This window comes from Furipterus horrens, unplaced genomic scaffold (genome assembly GCF_987537825.1).
Source record: "Furipterus horrens unplaced genomic scaffold, mFurHor1.1.pri manual_scaffold_1, whole genome shotgun sequence".
NCBI lineage: Eukaryota > Metazoa > Chordata > Mammalia > Chiroptera > Furipteridae > Furipterus > Furipterus horrens.
Genome location: NW_028327171.1, coordinates 198,503,125 through 198,524,337, shown reverse-complemented (window position 1 = coordinate 198,524,337; position 21,213 = coordinate 198,503,125). Strand labels below are relative to the sequence as shown.

At 39.9% G+C, this 21,213-nt stretch overlaps 1 protein-coding gene across 1 annotated transcript in view; it reads left to right on the top strand.

Annotated features, from left to right (window-relative positions):
• Positions 1-20,981, top strand: part of ERBB4 (erb-b2 receptor tyrosine kinase 4) — a 280,681-nt gene extending 259,700 nt beyond the window's left edge. The window contains 2 exon segments of the mRNA XM_090288231.1: positions 16,467-16,764; positions 20,121-20,981. Of these exon segments, the coding sequence (XP_090144357.1) occupies positions 16,467-16,764; positions 20,121-20,566 (744 nt within the window). The 3' untranslated portion in view covers positions 20,567-20,981.
• The last annotated feature ends 232 nt before the right edge of the window (positions 20,982-21,213 follow it).

The following is a 21,213-nucleotide window of genomic DNA, read 5'->3' as shown; positions in this document are numbered from 1 at the left end:
TGTTTCCAGCACTTGGCTATTGTAAATAGTGCTGCTATGAACATAGGGTGCATAGGTTCTTTTGAATTGGTGTTTCAGGATTTTTCAGATATAATCCCAGCAATGAAATCGCTGGTTCAAAAGGCAGTTCCATTTTTAGTTTTTTGAGGAAATTCCAAACTCTTTTCCATAGTGGCTGCACCAGTCTGCATTCCCACCAGCAGTGCACCAGGGTTCCCATTTCTCCGCATCCTCTCCAGCACAAGTTGTTTGATGATTTGTTGATGATGGCCATTCTGACTGGTGTGAGGTGGTATCTCATTGTGGTTTTTATTTACATCTCTCTGATGACTAGTGATGTTGAGCATTCTTTCATATGTCTATGGACTCTCTGTATGTCCTCTTTGGAGAAGTGTTTGTTCAGGTCCTTTGCCCGTTTTTAAATTGCGTTGCCTGTCTTCTTGTTGTTGAGTCGTATGAGTTCTTTATATATTTTGGAGATTAATCCTTTGTCTGAAATGTCATTGGCAAATATATTTTCCCATATGGTTGGTTTCCTTTTCATCTTGCTGATGTTTTCTTTAGCTGAGCAGAAACTTTTTTGTTTCATGTAGTCCCATTTGTTTATTCTTTCCTTTATTTCCCTTGCCTTAGGAGATATATCAGTGAAAATGTCGTTACGTGAGATATATGAAATTTTCCTGCCTATTTTTTCCTCTAGGACTATTATGGTGTCACGGCTTACATTTAAGTCTTTGATCCATTTTGAGTTTATTCTGGTGTAAGATGTAAGTTGGTGGTCTAGTTTCATTTTTTTGCATGTCCCTGCCCAGTTCTCCCAACACCATTTGTTGAAGAGGCTCTTTTCACTCCATTTGATGTTCCTTTCCCCTTTGTCAAATATTAGTTGACCATATAGACCTGGGTTTATTTCTGGGCTCTCTATTCTGTTCCATTGATCTATATGTCTGTTCTTATGCCAGTACCAGACTGTTTTGATTACTGTGGCTTTGTAGTATAGTTTGATATCAGGTATTGTGATTCCTCCTACTGAGTTCTTCTTCCTCAAAATTCCTGTAGCTATTCAGGCTCTTTTTGTTTCCATATAAATTTTTTAAGTATTTGTTCTAGGTCTGTGAAAAATGTCATTGGTATTTTAATAGGGATTGCATTGAATCTATAAATTGCTTTGGGTAGTATGGACATTTTAATGATGTTGATTCTTCCCATCCATGAGCATGGTATATGCTTCCATTTATTTGTATCTTCCTTAATTTCTTTCTTTAGTGTTATGTAGTTTTCTGAGTACAGGTTTTTTACCACCTTGGTTAAGTTTATTCCTAGGTACTTTATTTTTCTTGTTGCTATGATAAATGGGATTTTTCTTTCAGTTTTTATCTCTGAGATTTTATTGTTGGTGTACAGAAGTGCCTTTGATTTCTGAATTTTGACTTTGTACCCTGCTATTTTGCCAAATTCACATATTAGATCGAGTAGTTTTTTTGTGGAGTCTATGGGATTTTCTATGTACACTACCATGTCATCTGCAAATAATGACAGTTTTACTTCCTCTTTTCCAATTTGAATGCCTTTTATTTCTCTTTCTTGTCTGATTGCTGTGGCTAGAACATCCAAGACTATGTTGAATAGGAGTGGAGAGAGTGGACATCCTTGTCTTGTTCCTGACCTCAAGGAGAATGCTCTCAGTTTTTGCCCATTGAGTATGATGTTGGCTTCAGGTTTCTCATATATGGCCTTTTTTAGGTTGAGGTATGCTCTCTCTATTCCCATTTTGCTGAGAGATTTCATCATAAATGGATGTTGTACTTTATCAAATGCTTTTTCTGCATCTATTGATATGATCATGTGGTTTTTGTCTTTCATCTTGTTTATGTGGTGTATTACATTTATTGATTTGCGAATATTAAACCATCCTTGCATCCCTGGGATGAGTCCCACTTGATCGTGGTGTATTATCTTTCTAATGTGTTGCTGGGTCCGGTTTGCCAATATTTTGTTGAGGATTTTAGCATCTATGTTCATCAGCGATATCGGCCTGTAGTTTTCTTTCTTGGTTGTGTCTTGACCTGGTTTTGGAATTAGGGTAATACTGGCTTCATAGAACGAGTTTGGAAGTCTTCTCTCTTCTTGGATCTTTTGGAATAGTCTGAGGAGGATAGGAGTTAGTTCTTTCCTAAATGTTTTGTAGAATTCACCTGTGAAGCCATCCGGTCCAGGGCTTTTGTGTGCCAGGAGTTTTTTGATTACTGCTTCAATTTCACTAGTTGTTATTCGTCTATTCAGGCTTTCTGCTTCTTCTTGATTCAGTTTTGGAAGACTATGTGTTTCCAGGAATTTGTCCATTTCCTCTAGATTGTCAAATTTCTTGCCATATAGTTGTTCATAATAATTTCTTACAATTCTTTTTATTTCTGTGGTATCGGTTGTGATTTCTCCTCTTTCATTTCTAATTTTATTTGTTTGGGTCCTTTCTCTTTTTTTCTTGATGAGCCTGGTTAAAGGCTTGTCAATTTTGTTTATCTTTTCAAAGAACCAGGTCCTACTTATGTTGATCTTTTGAATTGTTAGTTTAGTCTTTATGTTATTTAATTGTGCTCTGATCTTGATGATTTCCTTCCTTCTACTTGATCTGGGCTTTGCTTGTTGTTCTTCCTCCAGTTCTTCTTGTAGCTGTAGGGTTAAATTTTTTATTCGAGATTCTTCTAGCTTTTTTAGGTAGGTAGGCCTGTATTGCTATGAACTTTCCTCTCAGGACGGCTTTGCTGTATCCCATAGGTTTTGGGTCGTTGTGTGTTCATTATCATTAGTTTTCAGAAACTTTTTGATTTCTTCCTTGATGTCATTGTTAACCCATTCATTATTTCATAGCATGTTATTCATTCTCCATGAGTTTGAATGTTTTTGAGTTTTTTCCTTGAGGTTGATTTCCAATTTTAAGCCATTGTGATCTGAGAAGATGCTTGATATAATTTCAATTTTCTTGAATTTGTTGAGGTTTGTTTTGTGTCGTACCGTGTGCTCTATCTTTGAAACTGTTCCATGTGCACTTGAGAAGAATGTATATTTTGCTTCTTTGGGGTGAAAAGTTCTATATATATCGACTAAGTCCATTTGATCTAGAGTGTTGTTCAGTGCCTCAATATCTTTGGTGTTTCCTTGCTTTGAAGATCTGTCCATTGATGACAATGGGGTGTTAAAGTCCCCTACTATGAGTGTGTTGCTGTCTATATCTTTCTTGGAGTCTTTCAAAAGTTTCCTTACATATTTGGGTGCGCCTAAGTTGGGTGCATATATATTTATAAGGTTATATCTTCTTGATGGATTTTTTCCTTAAGTATTATGAAATGTCCTTCTTTGTCTCTTTTTATGGCCTTTGCTGTGAAATCTGTTTTGTCTGATATAAGTATTGCTACCCCAGCTTTTTTTTATGTTCATTTGCTTGAAATACTTTTTTCCATCCCTTCACTTTCAGTCTGTGTAGATCTTTTGTTCTAAGGTGAGTCTCTTGTAGACAGCATATATGTGGGTCATTCTTTCTAATCCATTCAGCTACCCTATGTCTTTTGGTTGGAGCATTTAATCCATTTACATTTAAGGTTATTACCGATAAGTACTTATTCATTGTCATTTTCCTCCTTTGTACTCATGTTCCTCTCTGTCTCGCTCTCTGTTTCTTCATCTTCTTAAAGCAGACCCTTTAGCATCTCTTGCATTGCTGGTTTGGTGGAGATGTATTCTTTTAGCCTTCTTTTGTCTTGGAAACTTCTTATTTCACCCTCCATTTTGAATGAGAGCCTTGCTGGGTAGAGTATTCTTTTTTTTTTTTTTTTTTTATTTTGGTTTTTCAATTACAGTTGTCCCCTTTTCCCCCAATTTCTCTCCCCCACCCAGCCCACCCCCTCTCCCGCAATCATATCCCTCCCCGTTGTCTATGTCCATGAGTCTTTTATACAGGCTCTTTAATTAAACCCTTCCCTTACTTATCCCCCTTCTCTCCCTCTCCCCTCCCCCCTATTGACTGCTATTCTGCTCTTTGTTCTATTTAGTTCCTTTGTTTGTGTTGTTCTTTAGTTTCCTGTATTAGGTGATATCATATGGTATTTTTCTTTCTTTGCCTGGCTTATTTCACTAAGCATAATTCTCTCTAGTTCCATCCATGTTGTTGCAAATGGTAGGAGTTCCTTCTTTCTTTCTGCTACATAGTATTCCATTGTGTAAATGTACCACAGTTTTTTGATCCACTCATCTACAGATGGGCACTTAGGTTGTTTCCAGCACTTAGCTATTGTAAACAGTGCTGCTATGAACATAGGAGTGCATAAGTTCTTTTGAATTGGTGTTTCAAGATTCTTCGGGTATAATCCTAGTAGTGGAGTCGCTGGTTCAAAAGGCAGTTCCATTTTTAATCTTTTGAGGTAATTCCATACTGTTCTCCATAGTGGCTGCACCAGTCTGCATTCCCACCAACAGTGCAGTAGGGTTCCCGTTTCTCCACATCCTCGCCAGCACTTGTTGCTTGTTGATTTGTTGATGATGGCCATTCTGACTGGTGTAAGGTGGTATCTCATTGTGGTTTTTATTTGCATCTCCCTGATGGCTAATGATGTTGAGCATTTTTTCATGTGTCTATGGACCTTCTGTATGTCCTCTTCGGAGAAGTGTTTGTTCAGGTCCCTTGCCCATTTTTTAATTGGGTTGTTTGTTTTCTTGATGTTGAGTCGTATCAGCTCTTTATATATTTTGGAAATCAGTCCCCTGTCTGTGATGTCATTGGCAAATATGTTTTCCCATATGGTTGGTTTCCTTTTCATTTTGCTGATGTTTTCTTTTGCTGAGCAGAAACTCTTTAGTTTGATGTAATCCCATTTATTTATTTTTTCCTTTATTTCTCTTGCTTTAGGAGATGTATCCGTGAAGAGATTGTTACGTGAGATATCTGATATTTTCTTGCCTATGTTTTCCTCTAGGACTTTTATGGTGTCACGGCTTACATTTAAGTCTTTGATCCATCTTGAGTTTATTCTCGTGTGTGGTGTAAGTTGGTGGTCTAGTTTCATTTTTTTGCAGGTCCCTATCCAGTTCTCCCAGCACCATTTGTTAAAGAGGCTCTTCTCACTCCATTTTATGTTCCTTCCTCCTTTATCAAAGATTAGTTGACCATAGAGGCCTGGGTTTATTTCTGGACTCTCTATTCTGTTCCACTGATCTATATGTCTGTTCTTATGCCAGTACCATACTGTTTTGATTACAGTGGCTTTGTAGTATTGTTTGATATCTGGTGTTGTGATTCCTCCTGCTGTGTTCTTCTGTCTCAAGATTGCTTTTGCTATTCGGGGTCTTTTTTGGTTCTATATGAATTTATGGAGTATTTGTTCTAGGTCTGTGAAATATGTCATTGGTATTTTAATAGGGATTGCATTGAATTTGTAAATTGCTTTGGGTAGTATGGCCATTTTGATGATGTTGATTCTTCCCATCCAAGAACATGGTATTTGCTTCCATTTATTTGTTTCTTCCTTAATTTCTTTCTTCAATGTTATGTAATTTTCAGAGTACAGGTCTTTTATCTCTTTGGTTAAGTTTACTCCTAGGTATTTTATTTTTCTTGTTGCTATAGTAAATGGTATTTTCTTTTTTGTCTCTGTCTCTGCTATTTTATTGTTGGTGTACAGAAATGCCTTGGATTTCTGTATATTTATTTTGTACCCTGCGATTTTGCCAAATTCACTTATTATATTGAGTAGTCTTTTAGTGGAGTTTATAGGATTTTCTAGGTATACTATCATATCATCTGCATATAATGAAAGTTTCACTTCCTCTTTCCCAATTTGGATTCCTTTTATTTCTTTTTCTTGTCTGATTGCTGTGGCTAGGACTTCCAACACTATGTTGAAAAGGAGTGGAGAGAGTGGACAACCTTGTCTCGTTCCTGAGTTCAGGGGGAATGCTTTCAGTTTTTGTCCATTGAGTATGATGTTGGCCTCAGGCTTCTCATATATAGCCTTAATTATGTTAAGATATGCTCCCTTTATTCCCATTTTGCTGAGTGTTTTCATCATAAATGGGTGTTGAACTTTATCAAATGCTTTTTCTGCATCTATTGATATGATCATGTGATTTTTGTCTTTCATTCTGTTTAGGTGATGTATTATATTTATTGATTTGCGAATATTAAACCATCCTTGCATCCCTGGAATGAAGCCCACTTGATCATGATGTATGATCTTTTTGATGTGTTGCTGGATCCTGTTTGCCAATATTTTATTGAGGATTTTAGCATCGATGTTCATCAGTGATATTGGCCTGTAGTTTTCTTTCTTTGTTGTGTCTTGACCTGGTTTGGGGATTAGGATAATACTGGCTTCATAGAAAGAGTTTGGGATTTTCCCTTCTTCTTGGATTTTTTGGAACAGTTTGAGGAGGATAGGAGTTAGTTCTTCCCTGAATGTTTTGTAGAATTCGCCTGTGAAGCCATCCGGTCCAGGGCTTTTGTGTGCCGGGAGATTTTGGATTACTGTTTCAATTTCCTTCTTTGTTATTGGTCTGTTGAGACTTTCCACTTCTTCTTGATTCAGTTTTGGAAGGTTGTATGTTTCTAGAAATTTGTCCATTTCTTCTAGATTGTCAAATTTCTTGTCATACAGTTGTCTGAAGTAATTTCTAACTATCATTTGTATTTCTGAGGTATCAGTCGTGATTTCTCCTCTTTCATTTCTGATTTTGTTTATTTGTGTCTTCTCTCTTTTTTTCTTGATTAGACTGGCTAGAGGCTTGTCGATTTTGTTGATTTTTTCGAAGAACCAGCTCCTAGTTTCGTTGATCTTTTGGATTGTTTGTTTAGTCTCTATGTCATTTAGTTCTGCTCTGATCTTGATGATTTCATTCCTTCTTCTTGCCCTAGGCTTTGTTTGTTGTTGTTGTTCTAGTTCTTGTAGCATTGTGGTTAGGTTTTTTATTTGAGATTCTTCTAGCCTTTTCAGATATGCCTGTATTGCTATAAACTTCCCTCTCAGGACTGCTTTTGCTGTGTCCCACAGGTTTTGGGTTGTTGTGTGCTCATTATCATTAGTTTCTAGAAATTTCTTGATTGCTTCTTTGATGTCATTGTTAACCCATTCATTATTTAATAGCATGTTATTCAATCTCCATGAGTTTGGGTGTCTTTGATTTTTTCCTCTGAGGTTGATTTCTAGTTTCAAGGCATTGTGATCTGAAAAGATGCTTGATATGATTTCAATTTTCTTGAATTTGTTGAGGCTTGTTTTGTGACCTATCATGTGGTCTATCTTTGAAAATGTCCCATGTGCACTTGAAAAGAATGTATATTTTGCTTCTTTGGGGTGAAAAGTTCTATATATATCAGTTAGATCCATGTGGTTTAGTGTGTTGTTCAATGCCTGTATATCCTTGGTGTTTCTTTGCTTTGATGATCTGTCTATTGTTGATAATGGAGTGTTGAAGTCCCCTACTATGAGTGTGTTGTTGTTGATATCCTTTTTGTGGTCTTCTAGTATTTGCTTTATGTATTTGGGTGCTCCTATGTTGGGTGCATGTATGTTTATCAAAGTCATATCTTCTTGATGGATTGTTCCTTTAAGTATTATGAAATGTCCTTCTTTGTCTCTTTTTATTGTCCTTGCTTTGAAATCCATTTTGTCTGATATGAGAACTGCTACCCCGGCTTTTTTTTCCGGTCCGTTTGCTTGGAAGATTTTTTTATATCCCTTTACTTTCAGTCTGTGTAAATCTTTTGTTTTGAGGTGTGTTTCTTGTAGACAGCAAATATGTGGGTCCTGTTTTCTTATCCATTCCGTTACCCTATGTCTTTTAATTGGAGCATTTAATCCATTTACATTTAAGGTTATTATTGACGTGTATTTATTCATTTCCCTTTGTACCTCTGTTCCTCTCCTCTCTTGTTTTTTCCTTCTTTTTTCTTAGAACAGTCCCTTTAGCATCTCTTGCAATGCTGGTTTGGTGGAGATGTATTCTTTCAGTCTTCCTTTGTCTGAGAAACTCCTTATTTCACCTTCTATTTTGAATGAGAGCCTTGCTGGGTAGAGTATTCTTGGTTGTAGGCCTTTGTTTTTCATTGCTTGAAATATTTTTGACCATTCCCTTCTGGCTTGTAATGTTTCTGTTGAGAAATCAGTTGATAGCCTTATCGGAGCTCCCTTGTATGTTATTTGCTGCTTTTCTCTTGCTGCTTTTAGGATTCTCTCTTTGTCTTGGAATGTTGCCATTTTAACTATGATGTGCCTTGGAGTGGGTTTTTGGGGATTCCTCTTGATTGGAACTCTCAGTGCTTCTTGGACTTGCATAGCTTTTCCTCTCATCAGGTTCGGAAAATTTTCTGTCACTATTTCTCCTATCAGATTTTCAATTCCATGTTCCTTTTCTTCTTCCTCTCGTATTCCGATGATCCTTAAATTATTTTTCCTAATGCTATCCTGTAATTCCCTTACATCTTGTTCATATTTTTTCAATTGTTTTTCATTTTGCTGTATTGTCTGGGAGTTTTTCTCTACATTATCTTTTAACTCACTAATCTGATCCTCTGCTTCGTTTAGTCTGCTTTTGACTGATTCTACTGTGTTTTTCAGTTCAGAGATTGTATTCTTAAGTTCTTCCTGGTTCTTTTTAATGATTTCTATGTCTTTTTTTATGCTGGTGTAGTTCTCTGCAAGTTCCCTGTAATTTTCTTGGAGCTGCTGGTAACTTCCTTGAAGGTTGTCATAGTTGATTTTAAGGATGTCGAGTATATTGAGCTTCTTTACCACCATTGTTTTGAATTCCATGTCTGACATTTGGGCTATGTCTATTTCGTCTATCTCTCTTTCTGAGGATTCCTCTTTTCTTTTCATTGAGGGGTTATTTTTGCGTCTTACCATGTTGGATTATTTATTTATTTATTTATTTATTTATTTATTTATTTATTGGGGGGGGGTAGTCTGCTTTGACTTCCCTCCTTTGTGGTGTAATATTCTTTATCGAAGGTCTGGGAGTTTCAGTGGTGCAGTCTCTTTGATATCCTGAGCCCGATGGTCTTGAGTTACCCTTTATGTCGTTTGTTTATGCTGTTCGGTTATATTTCAGATGTTCTTTGATAGGATCTTCCTTCTGGCTACTTGGTTGAGAGTCACTCTATCTGCTTTGTCTTGAGTTCTTTTGTGGATATGCTGTTAAAGACATAAACACACAGCCCAGGCAGGAGACCCACACCCTCAGAAAGTATCCCCCACTCTATCCTGCTATCGTTAGCCAACTAGCCCGTATTAATATAAATGTAAAGAGATTTGAGCTTTTATACTATAAGAAGAATAGATACGAGTTGTTTTTGGGGAGGAAAAATATAATTTTTGATAGAGGGGTTGATAGATTAATAATAGCTGAGACTGTGCAAGCCAGTTAGTAATATTTACATTGTATGTTAAGAAAAATAGAAGAAAAGGATAGAAAAATACTTAGTATAGTAAGAAAGTGGGATTGTATTGTATTTGGGTTTATATGGTAATTATATTGTATTATTTAAAGTAATAGGGGGGCTAAGCTAGACACACAAACGAATAAACCACTATTAAAGAGAAAGGATGAGAAGGAGAGGTTATATGCAACACGTTAGAGATAAAGTTTGTTATTATTGTAAGAGGTGGAGGAAAAAAACCCCCCCAAAAAATCCCCAAGAAAATAGAAGAAAGAAAAGAAGAAAGAGAGAAAGAGAAGAAAATAAAAAATTTACCACAACCCCCCCAAAAAACCCCAAAAGGTAAGCAAGAAAGGAACAAAGAAAGATAGAAAAGAAAGAATACAGAAGAAAGAAAAAAGAGAGAGAGAAAAAAAAATTGAACCAAAAAAAAAAAAATATATATATATATATATACCCCCCAACCCCCCCCCAAAAAAAACCCCAGGAAAAGAATAAAGAAAGAAGGAAAGAAAAGAAATTATTAAGAGGAAAGAAAGAACAAGGGAGAAAAAATTTGGGAGAAAAAATTTGGAAAAAAAAAAAAACGATGTTTTTACTCCATTTTAGCCTTGGTGTGTTGCCTTCTTTTTCTGGGTCCGCAGCTGGTCTAGTGTGGCAGGTCAGAGGTTCTTGTTCTTTTGCCGGACTGGTGTGCGCACCCGGTTGCCGCTATGGTGCGCGCCCGCGGTTGCCGGCACGGCATGCTACCTTGCTGCCCGCTGTAGCCAGTTGAGGTGCCCTTGCGCGCAAGCCCCTGCGTGCTCGGACGGCCCGAGAGTTTGCCCCGCGGTTGGAGCCCACTGCTGCTGGGCCGTGGCGGTTCCCCATTCGCGCCGAGGTGACCCTGCCCGCGCGGGCGGCCCGAGCGCTTTCCCCGGGATTGGCTCCTGCTTTCGCTGGGCCGCGGCGGTTCCCCGTTCGCGCCGAGGTGACCCTGCCCGCGCGGGCGGCCCGAGCGCTTTCCCCGGGATTGGCTCCTGCTTTCGCTGGGCCGCGGCGGTTCCCCGTTCGCGCCGAGGTGACCCTGCCCGCGCGGGCGGCCCGAGCGCTTTCCCCGGGATTGGCTCCTGCTTTCGCTGGGCCGCGGCGGTTCCCCGTTCGCGCCGAGGTGACCCTGCCCGCGCGGGCGGCCCGAGCGCTTTCCCCGGGATTGGCTCCTGCTTTCGCTGGGCCGCGGCGGTTCCCCGTTCGCGCCGAGGTGACCCTGCCCGCGCGGGCGGCCCGAGCGCTTTCCCCGGGATTGGCTCCTGCTTTCGCTGGGCCGCGGCGGTTCCCCGTTCGCGCCGAGGTGACCCTGCCCGCGCGGGCGGCCCGAGCGCTTTCCCCGGGATTGGCTCCTGCTTTCGCTGGGCCGCGGCGGTTCCCCGTTCGCGCCGAGGTGACCCTGCCCGCGCAGGCGGCCCGAGCGCTTTCCCCGGGATTGGCTCCTGCTTTCGCTGGGCCGCGGCGGTTCCCCGTTCGCGCCGAGGTGACCCTGCCCGCGCGGGCGGCCCGAGCGCTTTCCCCGGGATTGGCTCCTGCTTTCGCTGGGCCGCGGCGGTTCCCCGTTCGCGCCGAGGTGACCCTGCCCGCGCGGGCGGCCCGAGCGCTTTCCCCGGGATTGGCTCCTGCTTTCGCTGGGCCGCGGCGGTTCCCCGTTCGCGCCGAGGTGACCCTGCCCGCGCGGGCGGCCCGAGCGCTTTCCCCGGGATTGGCTCCTGCTTTCGCTGGGCCGCGGCGGTTCCCCGTTCGCGCCGAGGTGACCCTGCCCGCGCGGGCGGCCCGAGCGCTTTCCCCGGGATTGGCTCCTGCTTTCGCTGGGCCGCGGCGTTTCCCCGTTTGCGCCAAGGTGACCCTGCCCGCACGGGCGGCCCGAGAGCTCCCACTGACCCCGGGCTGAGGTGCTTTCGCGCTCGCGCGCTGCCCCGTGCCCTCAGTCCCGCTGAGCCGAGCTCCGGGAGTTGGTCTCTCGCCTCTTAGGGCAGGGCCGGGGACACTTGTGCTCAGTGGAATTGAGCGTCCGTGGGTCGCCGCCTCTCGCTGTTCCCGTGCTGCAGCCGCCCCGTTCCCTCACCCGTCTGGGTGGGCACAAACAGAGCCTGCGCTAGTGGTCTGCTTTCCGGCCTAGGGTCCTGCGCCCACGGGAGCTGTCTAGGGGTGTCTGTGCACAGTCCTCTGCGTGTTCAGTGGGCCCTCCCTGTGCCCGTTGGGGCACTGACCTTATGTCCGTTGGGGAGTGTCCGAGGGACGCCTGGACTCACGGCCCCGCGCACCTGGGCCAGTGAATGAGAGCACTTCCCTATGTGCGCCCCCGCGACCCAATGGTAGGGTTGAGGAGTGGATTAGCGCGCCCCTGCGCCTGGGCTCCTCCAGAACGGCCTACCACCCCCAAACTTTCCTCCCGTCTCCACCATCCACTAGAGAAAAATATAAAGGAGAATTATGTTCTCACTTGCCCGGCAGCACGCTGTCTCCTGTCCTTCAGCGCCAATGCCACTTGGTCGAGTCCCGTCTCTGCCAGCGGGCAGAGATCCGCTCTCCGCCTGACTCCTCTCTGGGGTAGCCTGTGGTCACCAAAAATCCTTTGTGTGCTTCCCGCCACAGCTCGGGCAGCCGCCCCAGTCAGGAATCCCGTTTCGTCCCCTTTTTCTCCGCTATCCTCACTAAACAGGTTGTTCCCAGATGGATTTTCTCTAATCCAGCAGTGTCTTGGCTCAACTCCCGCCAATGTCCAGCTGCTCACTGAGATGTTCTGTCTGCAATTAGACCAAACTGCAGACGGGTCTCCGGAGCCTAAAACCGCAACCTCTCCTCACTCCTCCGCCATCTTACCTCCCGGGTAGAGTATTCTTGGTTGTAGGCCTTTGTTTTTCATTGCTTGGAATATTTTTTGCCGTTCCGTTCTGGCTTGTAGTATTTCTGCTGAGAAATCCGATGATAGCCTTATTGGAGCTCCCTTGTATGTTATTAGTTGTTTCTCTCTTGCTGCTTTTAGCATTCTCTCTTTGTCTTTGAGTGTTGGCATTTTAATTATCATGTGTCTTGAAGTGGGCCTGTTGGGGTTCATCTTCATTGGGACCCTCTGTGCTTCTTGGACTTGCGTGACTCTTTCTCTCTTCATGTTAGGGAAGTTTTCTGTCATTAGTTTTTCAAAGAGGTTTTCTATCCCTTGCTTTTCTTCTTCTCCTTCTGGAATTCCTATGATACAGATATTATTACGTTTCATGTTGTCCTGCAGCTGTCTTAGAGCCTCTTCAGTCTTGTTCAGTCTTTTTTCATTTTGTTGCACTGTCTGGGACTTTTTGTCTTTCAGCTTGCTGATCCGATCTTCTGCTCCCTCTAGCCTGCTTTTAATTCCTTCTACTGTGTTCTTCAATTCAGAGATTGTATTCTTCATTTCCTCCTGGCTCTTATTGATAGCTTCTATGTCCTTTTTCATGCTGGTGTAATTCTCAGTAAGTTTCTTGTAGTTTTTCTGGAGTTCCTTGTAGTTTTCGCTGAACTCATTCAGCTTCTCCATAATCCATGTTTTGAATTCCATATCTGATAGTTTGCACCCCTCTATTTCATTTAGCACTCTTTCTGGGGATTCTACCTTTCCTTTCGATGGGGGTTTGTTTCTCTGTCTCCCCATTTTTGTGACACCTATCGTTTGTTGGTGCTTCTTAGAATGATCTGCACTTCCTGGATCTGCCTCTGGTCGCATCAGATCATGTACCAGCCTGGCCCTAGGCAGCCTGTTGGAGACTTTCAGGGATCTACTGCCTTTATCTGTCTTCTTTAATGGTTAATCTATTCAATCTGTGATTAGCCATCAGGCTTAAGGAACGTGGGTGTGGCAGCTTAATTCCTGTAGGCAGGGCTTTTGCTTCCCCTCAGGCTGACGCTACTTGGAGTGGGGGGAATGGTCTGACTACAGTACTGGGGATGAGTCAGCACTGGGACCCGGTCATCTGCTCCCCCAGTTCTCCCCTCAAAGCCACCGCACCAAACTCTCCCCAAGTGTCTCCAGTCCTCTTTGCCTTCCCTCTGCGTGAGCCCAGGGTAAGTGGGGACCAAAATATTTTCGGATATGATCCACTTAAGAACTCTTTTTCTCCTGCTGTTTATCTCCGGCTAGCAAGAAACCCTGTGGCTTTTCACTTTTCACAGCTGATACTGTTTTACTTTCCACTCTGTTGCTGTAGGCCTGGAAGCCCAGATGGGAGTTTAGACCCTGCCCTTCTCAGGGGGAACCCCTGGCTGCTGAGCTTTTTCTCAGTCCCTTCAGCTGCCACCCGTGGGAGCCCAGCCAGCCCTTCCTCATCTCCGCACTCCCTACCTGTCAAGTTGTGATGTAGCGGCCTTTTCTGTCTCTCCGTGGTTATAAGACTTCTTTCCAGCTAGTGTTCGGTTGGTTATTCCAGATGATTTCTCCAAAATTAAGTTGTAAATCCAGACTGGTCCTGGGAGGAGGTTAGTGTAGCTTCCACTTACTCCTCCGCCATCTTGGATCTCTCTACAAGTAAGCATTTTGAAAAGCCTCTTTGACATTTTAATTGTCTGACTTTAAAAATCCAGTTTAGCAGAGGTGAATATTTAAATTATATATATTCTCCATATTTTTGCATAGCATACAACATTCATTTATAAACATTAACTTACTTTGTCCACGCTAAGAATAAACTAGAGAGGCAAAGAATGAAAATGGGGGTCTGACATGTTTCATGACTGACCACACAGCTTGTAACTGGGACTGGAGCTCAGAGCTTCTAGCAAATCATGAGACAGTCTACCTATTTTATGTACCATACCACTTCTATGCATTGCATTTTAGCTATCTCTCTGACTTTCCATGTCTAAATATTTAATGTGTTGTAAAGTTATGTTATTAGAGAAAGGAAGAGATAAATATTTTCTCTGCCATCATGTAAGTGACTCAGTTATAGGGAAAATTAAAATGTTCGCAACTCAGAGGTTTAAAACCTATCCCTTGATTAATCCAATAGACTCAGTAAAGAAATTGTACTATTCAGGAGTTATTCATTTACATTAAATAGTTATCTCCATGAGATCATTTTTTTCTTAGATTGTTTTATGAATCTCTAAATTGTAAAAACACTGACCTGGAATAATATTTGCATATACATGTTTCAAGATGTTGTCTTTGAGGTTTAGTTTAATATCTCTGTTCTCTCAAACTCAGAATATAAAGAATACAAGCTTTATAAAATTAACTGGTTTTGTTTTATTTTCCCTATTATCTGTTTTGCCTAGAAAAGTTCCTGACATACATAGTAGGTTCTCAAAAAGGTGTTTAATGAATAAATTTATGTATGTTATTTTTTATTAAGAAACAGAGTTGCTGTTTATATAGTCCCCTATACTTACCTGAAGGAACATTGTCTCTCCTGTTTTATCATATTTTTATACCTACTTTAATTAAACCCATAAGCTGGATGGAATATTAAACTGTAATAATATAATTTTTTTGTATTTTTTAAACTGCAATCTGATTTTAGCTGATTCTAAAAGAATGTAACTAATGAACGTACAGCATGCTTCCAGGAAAGAAACAGATTTTCCAAGATTTTCTTTTGTTTCTTAACTTAAAACAATGAGACTGAAAAGAAACTAATATATAGCTTTTTATAAGGAGAGGTTAACACATTGACCCTTTGCTGAAATGGTGAAAAATAAATGTAACTTGTTAGAAAAATAATTTATTCCAGGCAAATTGAAATCCAGTTATATCTCCTTCGAGATACGTATGTTCTTGGAAGAGAAAAGTTAGTACTATGGGATGTGGCCATTTCAGGCATTTTAACATTAACAAAGAAAACTGTTTCTTCTTTGCAATTACAGTTAATCATTTATTGTTTTTCCCTTTCTTCTAGGGTTAATCAGAGAAATACTCATTGGCAACCTAATTTTTAATCCATTTTAAATTAATCCATTTAAATTTAATTCATTAAAAATTACCTCTTCTATATACTTTTCCTTTTCAGGGATGCATTAAAATATTTAATCTCCTCAAATGCATAAATAAACTCTGTTGTAGTCAGAGTGCATAAAATTTTACCATTTAGCAAACTTCACTGTTGTGCATGGTTTTCTCTCCGGTTCATACGACTCATGTGGCTTTTCTTTTTCTTTCTTTTTTTTTTTCCCCCATTCATATTACCTCTTATTATATCCATCATTCCATTTTTCTTTCCTATTAGAGTGAAATTGGACACAGCCCTCCTCCTGCCTACACCCCCATGTCAGGAGTAAGTATTTCACAACCAATCTTCATCTTTTAGGATTTTTGATCTTTGCTTACCATGTTTCCTCTCTCTTGTCTCCCCATTATTTCCTCATTTTGCCTTTGCCAACAGTGAGTTAAGAATTTGCTATAGATTGTGTAGCTGCCTTTGTAGACATGTTGTATTTCAGTAGATAAACCAAAATTGTGATATACATCAACAGTAGCTATTGATTTTTACCTGGGCTCCTAGGTAAGGAAGTTATCTTTACTTCCATGATTCTAGGTTGTGTGCTGAAAAGTCAGAATCAGTGATGATTCTCCAAATACAGGAGACTCAAAGTCATTCATGGGAACTACAGAACAGAATGCAACAAGGAAATATCACCACTGAAATAACATCTCTGCCCTTTTGTTCTCAATGGCAACTGTCTAACAATTAATGGTGTTGCTATTTGTCATGAAAATTCACTTCAAATTTTATATCAAAAATGGGCAATTGTGGGAAAAAAGGTGAACTATGTTTTATTAGATCATGTGGAAAGGGCACAGTAAAATTAAAATACACTTCCAAATTGTTTATCCATAATTTAATTTTTAAGAAAAATTGAAATTTTAGGTGGTAGTCTGTAACTCAAACCCATTAGCCATTAGGGAAAATTATCTCAAACAAAAAACAAAATCACCTGACTTTTCTCTGAAAGACAGCTTCTATATCCTCTTGGATTTTAACATTTATTTTTGCAACTCTTCCTAACAATGATGTTCATCCAACCGTGTCTCTACTATTGACAGAACCAGTTTGTGTACCGAGATGGGGGTTTCGCTGCAGAACAGGGAGTGCCTGCGCCCTACAGGGCCACGACCAGCACCATTCCAGAAGCTCCAGCTGCTCAGGGGGCCACTGCTGAGATATTTGATGATACCTGTTGCAATGGCACCCTTCGCAAGCCAGTGGCACCCCATGTCCAAGAGGATAGCAGCACCCAGAGGTACAGTGCTGACCCCACAGTGTTTGCCTCAGAGAGGAGCCCACGCGGAGAAGTGGATGAAGAAGGTTACATGACCCCTATGCGAGACAAGCCCAAACAAGGTACACACAATATGTTCAGAAACGATTGCCATTGTACATTCACATCCATCAAAATAAGCAAAGTATAGAAGGGATATTGCCAACCACTGGACAATGGAACATCTGTGACCTAGAAAAGACCTTGACTGCTGCCATTCAGGTGATACTGTCTGAATCAGCAGCAACCATAGCAGTTAAGGGTGTGTTTTTTTTAGAAATCAGAAATCCCAGGCCCCACCTGCATAGGAACCTGAATTTTAATAATATATCCAGGTATTTTTTTTTAACATGGTTAAGTCTAAGAAGCACCAACCTAAACATATCTTTACTGAAATGTTTAAATGAAGTGGCATTTCACTATTTTTCAAAACCAATGTTTTATTGGACTTATTGTAGAGATCATAAAGACCTGTACATTGGCAGAAGTGTCTGAAGCTTTCAATGGCACCTATAAAACATTTGGTTGATTCATTAAAATGGTGTCTTTTAAGTAACTTAGTTTATTACAGGAAATTATGATTTCTTCTATGACACATTTTAAAAAATAAAAGTTTTAACAGTGGGTATACTTATATGTATACATCTGGAAAATATTTATAGTCTGTGGTTTTACAAAGCACAGCAATAATATTGCAGTTGTTCACTCTCATCCACTCTTTTGCTTTCCATGGTTTTAATTACCCATGGTCTGAAAATATTAAATGGAAAACTTCAGAAGTAAAGAGTTCATACATTTTAAAGTGTATGGATTCTGAGCTCTGTGAAGAAATCTCATGCCACCCTGCTCTGTCCCACCCCGGATGTGTATCCATGCCATCTACACTATCTGCTCCTTAGTCACTTAGTAGCCATCTCCGTTATCAAATTAACTGTCACTGTACCACAGTGCTCATATTTGAGGAATCTTTAATTTACTTAATAATTTCTCCTAAGTGCAAGAGTAGTGATGCTGGCAAGTTGGATGCCAACAAAAAGCCATGAAATGCTTTGTTTACGTGAAAGTGTTTGTATATAATGAAAAAATAGTATATACAGGGTTCCATACTATCCACACTTTCAGGCATTCACTGGGGGTCTTGGATGTATCCCCTATGGATGAGGGGAGACTACTATACAAAGTTAATGGTAGAGAGGTTAAACACCCATATCAAGTAACATTCCAATTTTGAAAAACTCTTTTCTTTTACATTAATAGCATCATACAAAGGAGATGATGGATGTTGTTAAAAATTGATGATCATGTCTCAGCATTTTCTGTTTCAACAGTAAACTATATTTTAAGACTATGTATGAGGGCCCATTATGTTCTTTAATAGATGGTTATATTCACTTTTATAAAATGCAATTTAGGGGTCCTTGAATACATATTATAAATAGCCTATTAAAATATATACATCTAGATGTATAGAAGTATTCCTTTTACATACTGTTTATGTTGTAATATATGATGTTTATATATAGTAATGACACAAATGTAGGCTTACAGAAGATTTGGCAGATCCCTATGAAAGTAGAATATTCTCTAGGAAGAGTCTCAACAGAACCACAGAGTTCCTACTCTATGTATAACTGTATGGCTACACAAGTCTGAATTAGGATAATAAGTAGATTCCATTGATGAAAGGTAACATAAATCTTCAAAGAGAAAGGCAAATCAACCATATAGACTCACTGTAGAACACTCCCAGATTTTGCTTCTGAATTGTAAGCAACCATATTTCTGTAGAAGAATGTCCTACTCTAATTTAGTTGTCAGAGAGTAGAGCATTTTAGTATAGACATTTCTATACTTTCAATTAAGAACTTCAAGGATCTTGTAAGAAAAAAACAATCACTGGTTCCTTTATAAGTTTATTCATATATTTTTATTAAAATGACAGTAGCTTTGAGCCCCTTTTGAATTAAAACATTTTATCAAGAGTAAAGTTCACCCTACTCCTGAAGACATTGGCAATAATGAAAATGGTGCAGTAGAACAAGATGATTACTCAGTAGGAGTGAGAAGACTAATTGGTAATGGGAAAAATACAATAAAGATTAAATTTTAAAAAAGATCAGAATTTGAGGTCATTGCTAAATGTGTCCTTCATACATTATTTAATCTCAGTTTCCTGTCTATAAAGATGGAAGAATACAGCTTGCACTTCCTTTTTCACAGGATTGATTCAAGGATAAAATGATAGTGCCTTGGAAATTGTTGAACTATAATTCGTATATATGATGATGAGATATTCATTACTATTTTTTAACTTGCACATGATGCCAAATACTTAACCCTATCTAGTAGGTCTATATGTAGGAAAAATTTTTTTTCCTGAGTTGATGAGAGATATTATTTTCTGTACATGTCAGGCTAGGTATAAAGGATAGAAAGTTTATTTCAGAATGGTAGCATCTCAACAAACAAAATAGAAATAGCTAAAGTGTCATTTTTGTATATATACTATAAGAGAGGACAAAAATAAGGTCTAACATATATTTGGATACATATCTATATACAGTCATATTACAGAGGGGTGGAAATAAATTTGAGGAGAATAATGTTAATTAGCAGCATTTAAAAAATGTTGGGCCAGTATCTATTTCAGATAAATTTATTAGATTGAATTATACAAAGTAGCCATGATGTGACCATTTTAAACCTACTAAATAGTGATATTTCATATGATTCAAACTATTAATTTTCTGCTTTATGATTAGAATTAACCATTGGAAATTGTTTAAATTATACTATATTGTTAAGTATATGTATTGTCAAGCAAGTCACTTTAGAAGCATGTTAGATGTCTGCCAGATTTGTTGTTTGAATTCTTTTTTTTATAAGTATTTCCTTTCCTATGTGTAAAGCCTTCTGGGGAATATCTATAATTAAATCCTTGCTACCTGTACAGACATGACAGTAGACCATACACACTAAAAAGGCTATTCTTCCACTTCATCTATGCATCTTGGAGTGGAATAAGCTATAGACATTTTGATTTTCCAATATCCTTTAAGAAATTCTGATTTCTTTGCACTTAAAGGCAATTTAATCCTGATGCCTTATCTTGTCTTCCAACATAAGTTACTAACTTTTAGAAAATAGAAGCATTTAAATAACCAGTCCCATATGTAGGAGGAACAAATGCAATTAAGAAGGAAAAAGAACAATCTAGGGAACAAAAACGTTGATACCAACCCTGTTGGTTCCTTGTTCTGCCCTTAACATTTTTGACCCACTTACTCCTTTTTTAAATGACAGCAGTAAAAAGCAAAGTAGTTTTTGTGATATTTCATGGCTTTCTTGTTCTAAACAAAGCCAACCATTCTGTATAACCTTGCTCTGATTAACATTTTCCAGAGAGTAGATGCTAACTGATATTTTTACATTTCATCAGAATATTTGAACCCTGTAGAGGAGAACCCTTTTGTTTCTCGGAGAAAAAACGGAGACCTTCAAGCTTTGGATAATCCCGAATATCACAACACTTCCACCGCTCCCCCCAAGGCAGAGGATGAGTACGTGAATGAGCCACTGTACCTCAACACCTTTGCCAACGCCTTGGGGAACGCCGAGTACCTGAAGAACAGCGTGCTGTCTGTGCCCGAGAAGGCCAAGAAAGCGTTCGACAACCCTGACTACTGGAACCACAGCCTGCCACCCCGGAGCACTCTTCAGCATCCAGACTACCTGCACGAGTACAGCACAAAATATTTTTATAAACAAAATGGACGGATCCGGCCTATTGTGGCGGAGAATCCCGAATACCTCTCTGAGTTCTCGCTGAAGCCAGGCACTGTGCTGCCTCCCCCACCCTACAGACACCGAAATACTGTGGTGTAAACTCAACAGTGGTTTTAAGGTGGAAAGACATGCCCGCTCCAATTTCCCTGATACCTCTCTTTCTCTTGCGGTCTTCCTTCTACTCCGAAGGCCAGTAGTTTCGAAACTTCCCAGGGGAAGCTATAGAGATGCAGTGATAGTTACTTGCTTATCTAACTTGAACTTTAGAAGGAAAGACTGAAAGAGAAAGACAGGATAAACCACACTGTTTCTTCATTTCTCTGCATGGGTCGGTCAGGAGACAGGAACATCTAGAGAAAGACCAGCAAATAGAAGGCAGTAGTGACTGCTGTCAAACTAGCTCTCAACGATTTTTCTTTTTTAAATTATCTTTCTATTTTTTTTTTTTAGTGCAGAGTCTTGAAAGTCCCATGCTATCTGTTCCTAACTATAGGAACTGATGTGTACATATTTGGCATCCCTGGAAGTCCTACTAACTTTCCATTAGAATAAATACAAAGATAACTTTTTCTATAACATGTGATTAAGAATTCAATTTCTTTCTCCAATAATGTCTATCATAGCAAGTGAGAATCGCTACTCAGCTTTCATAATTTTTTAATGTACGTCCAAGTTATAACTAAGTAAATATGTTTGGAGGGTTTTCATGTTTTTCTCTTCTCCCCCCGCCCCCGGTCTCTCCCCTC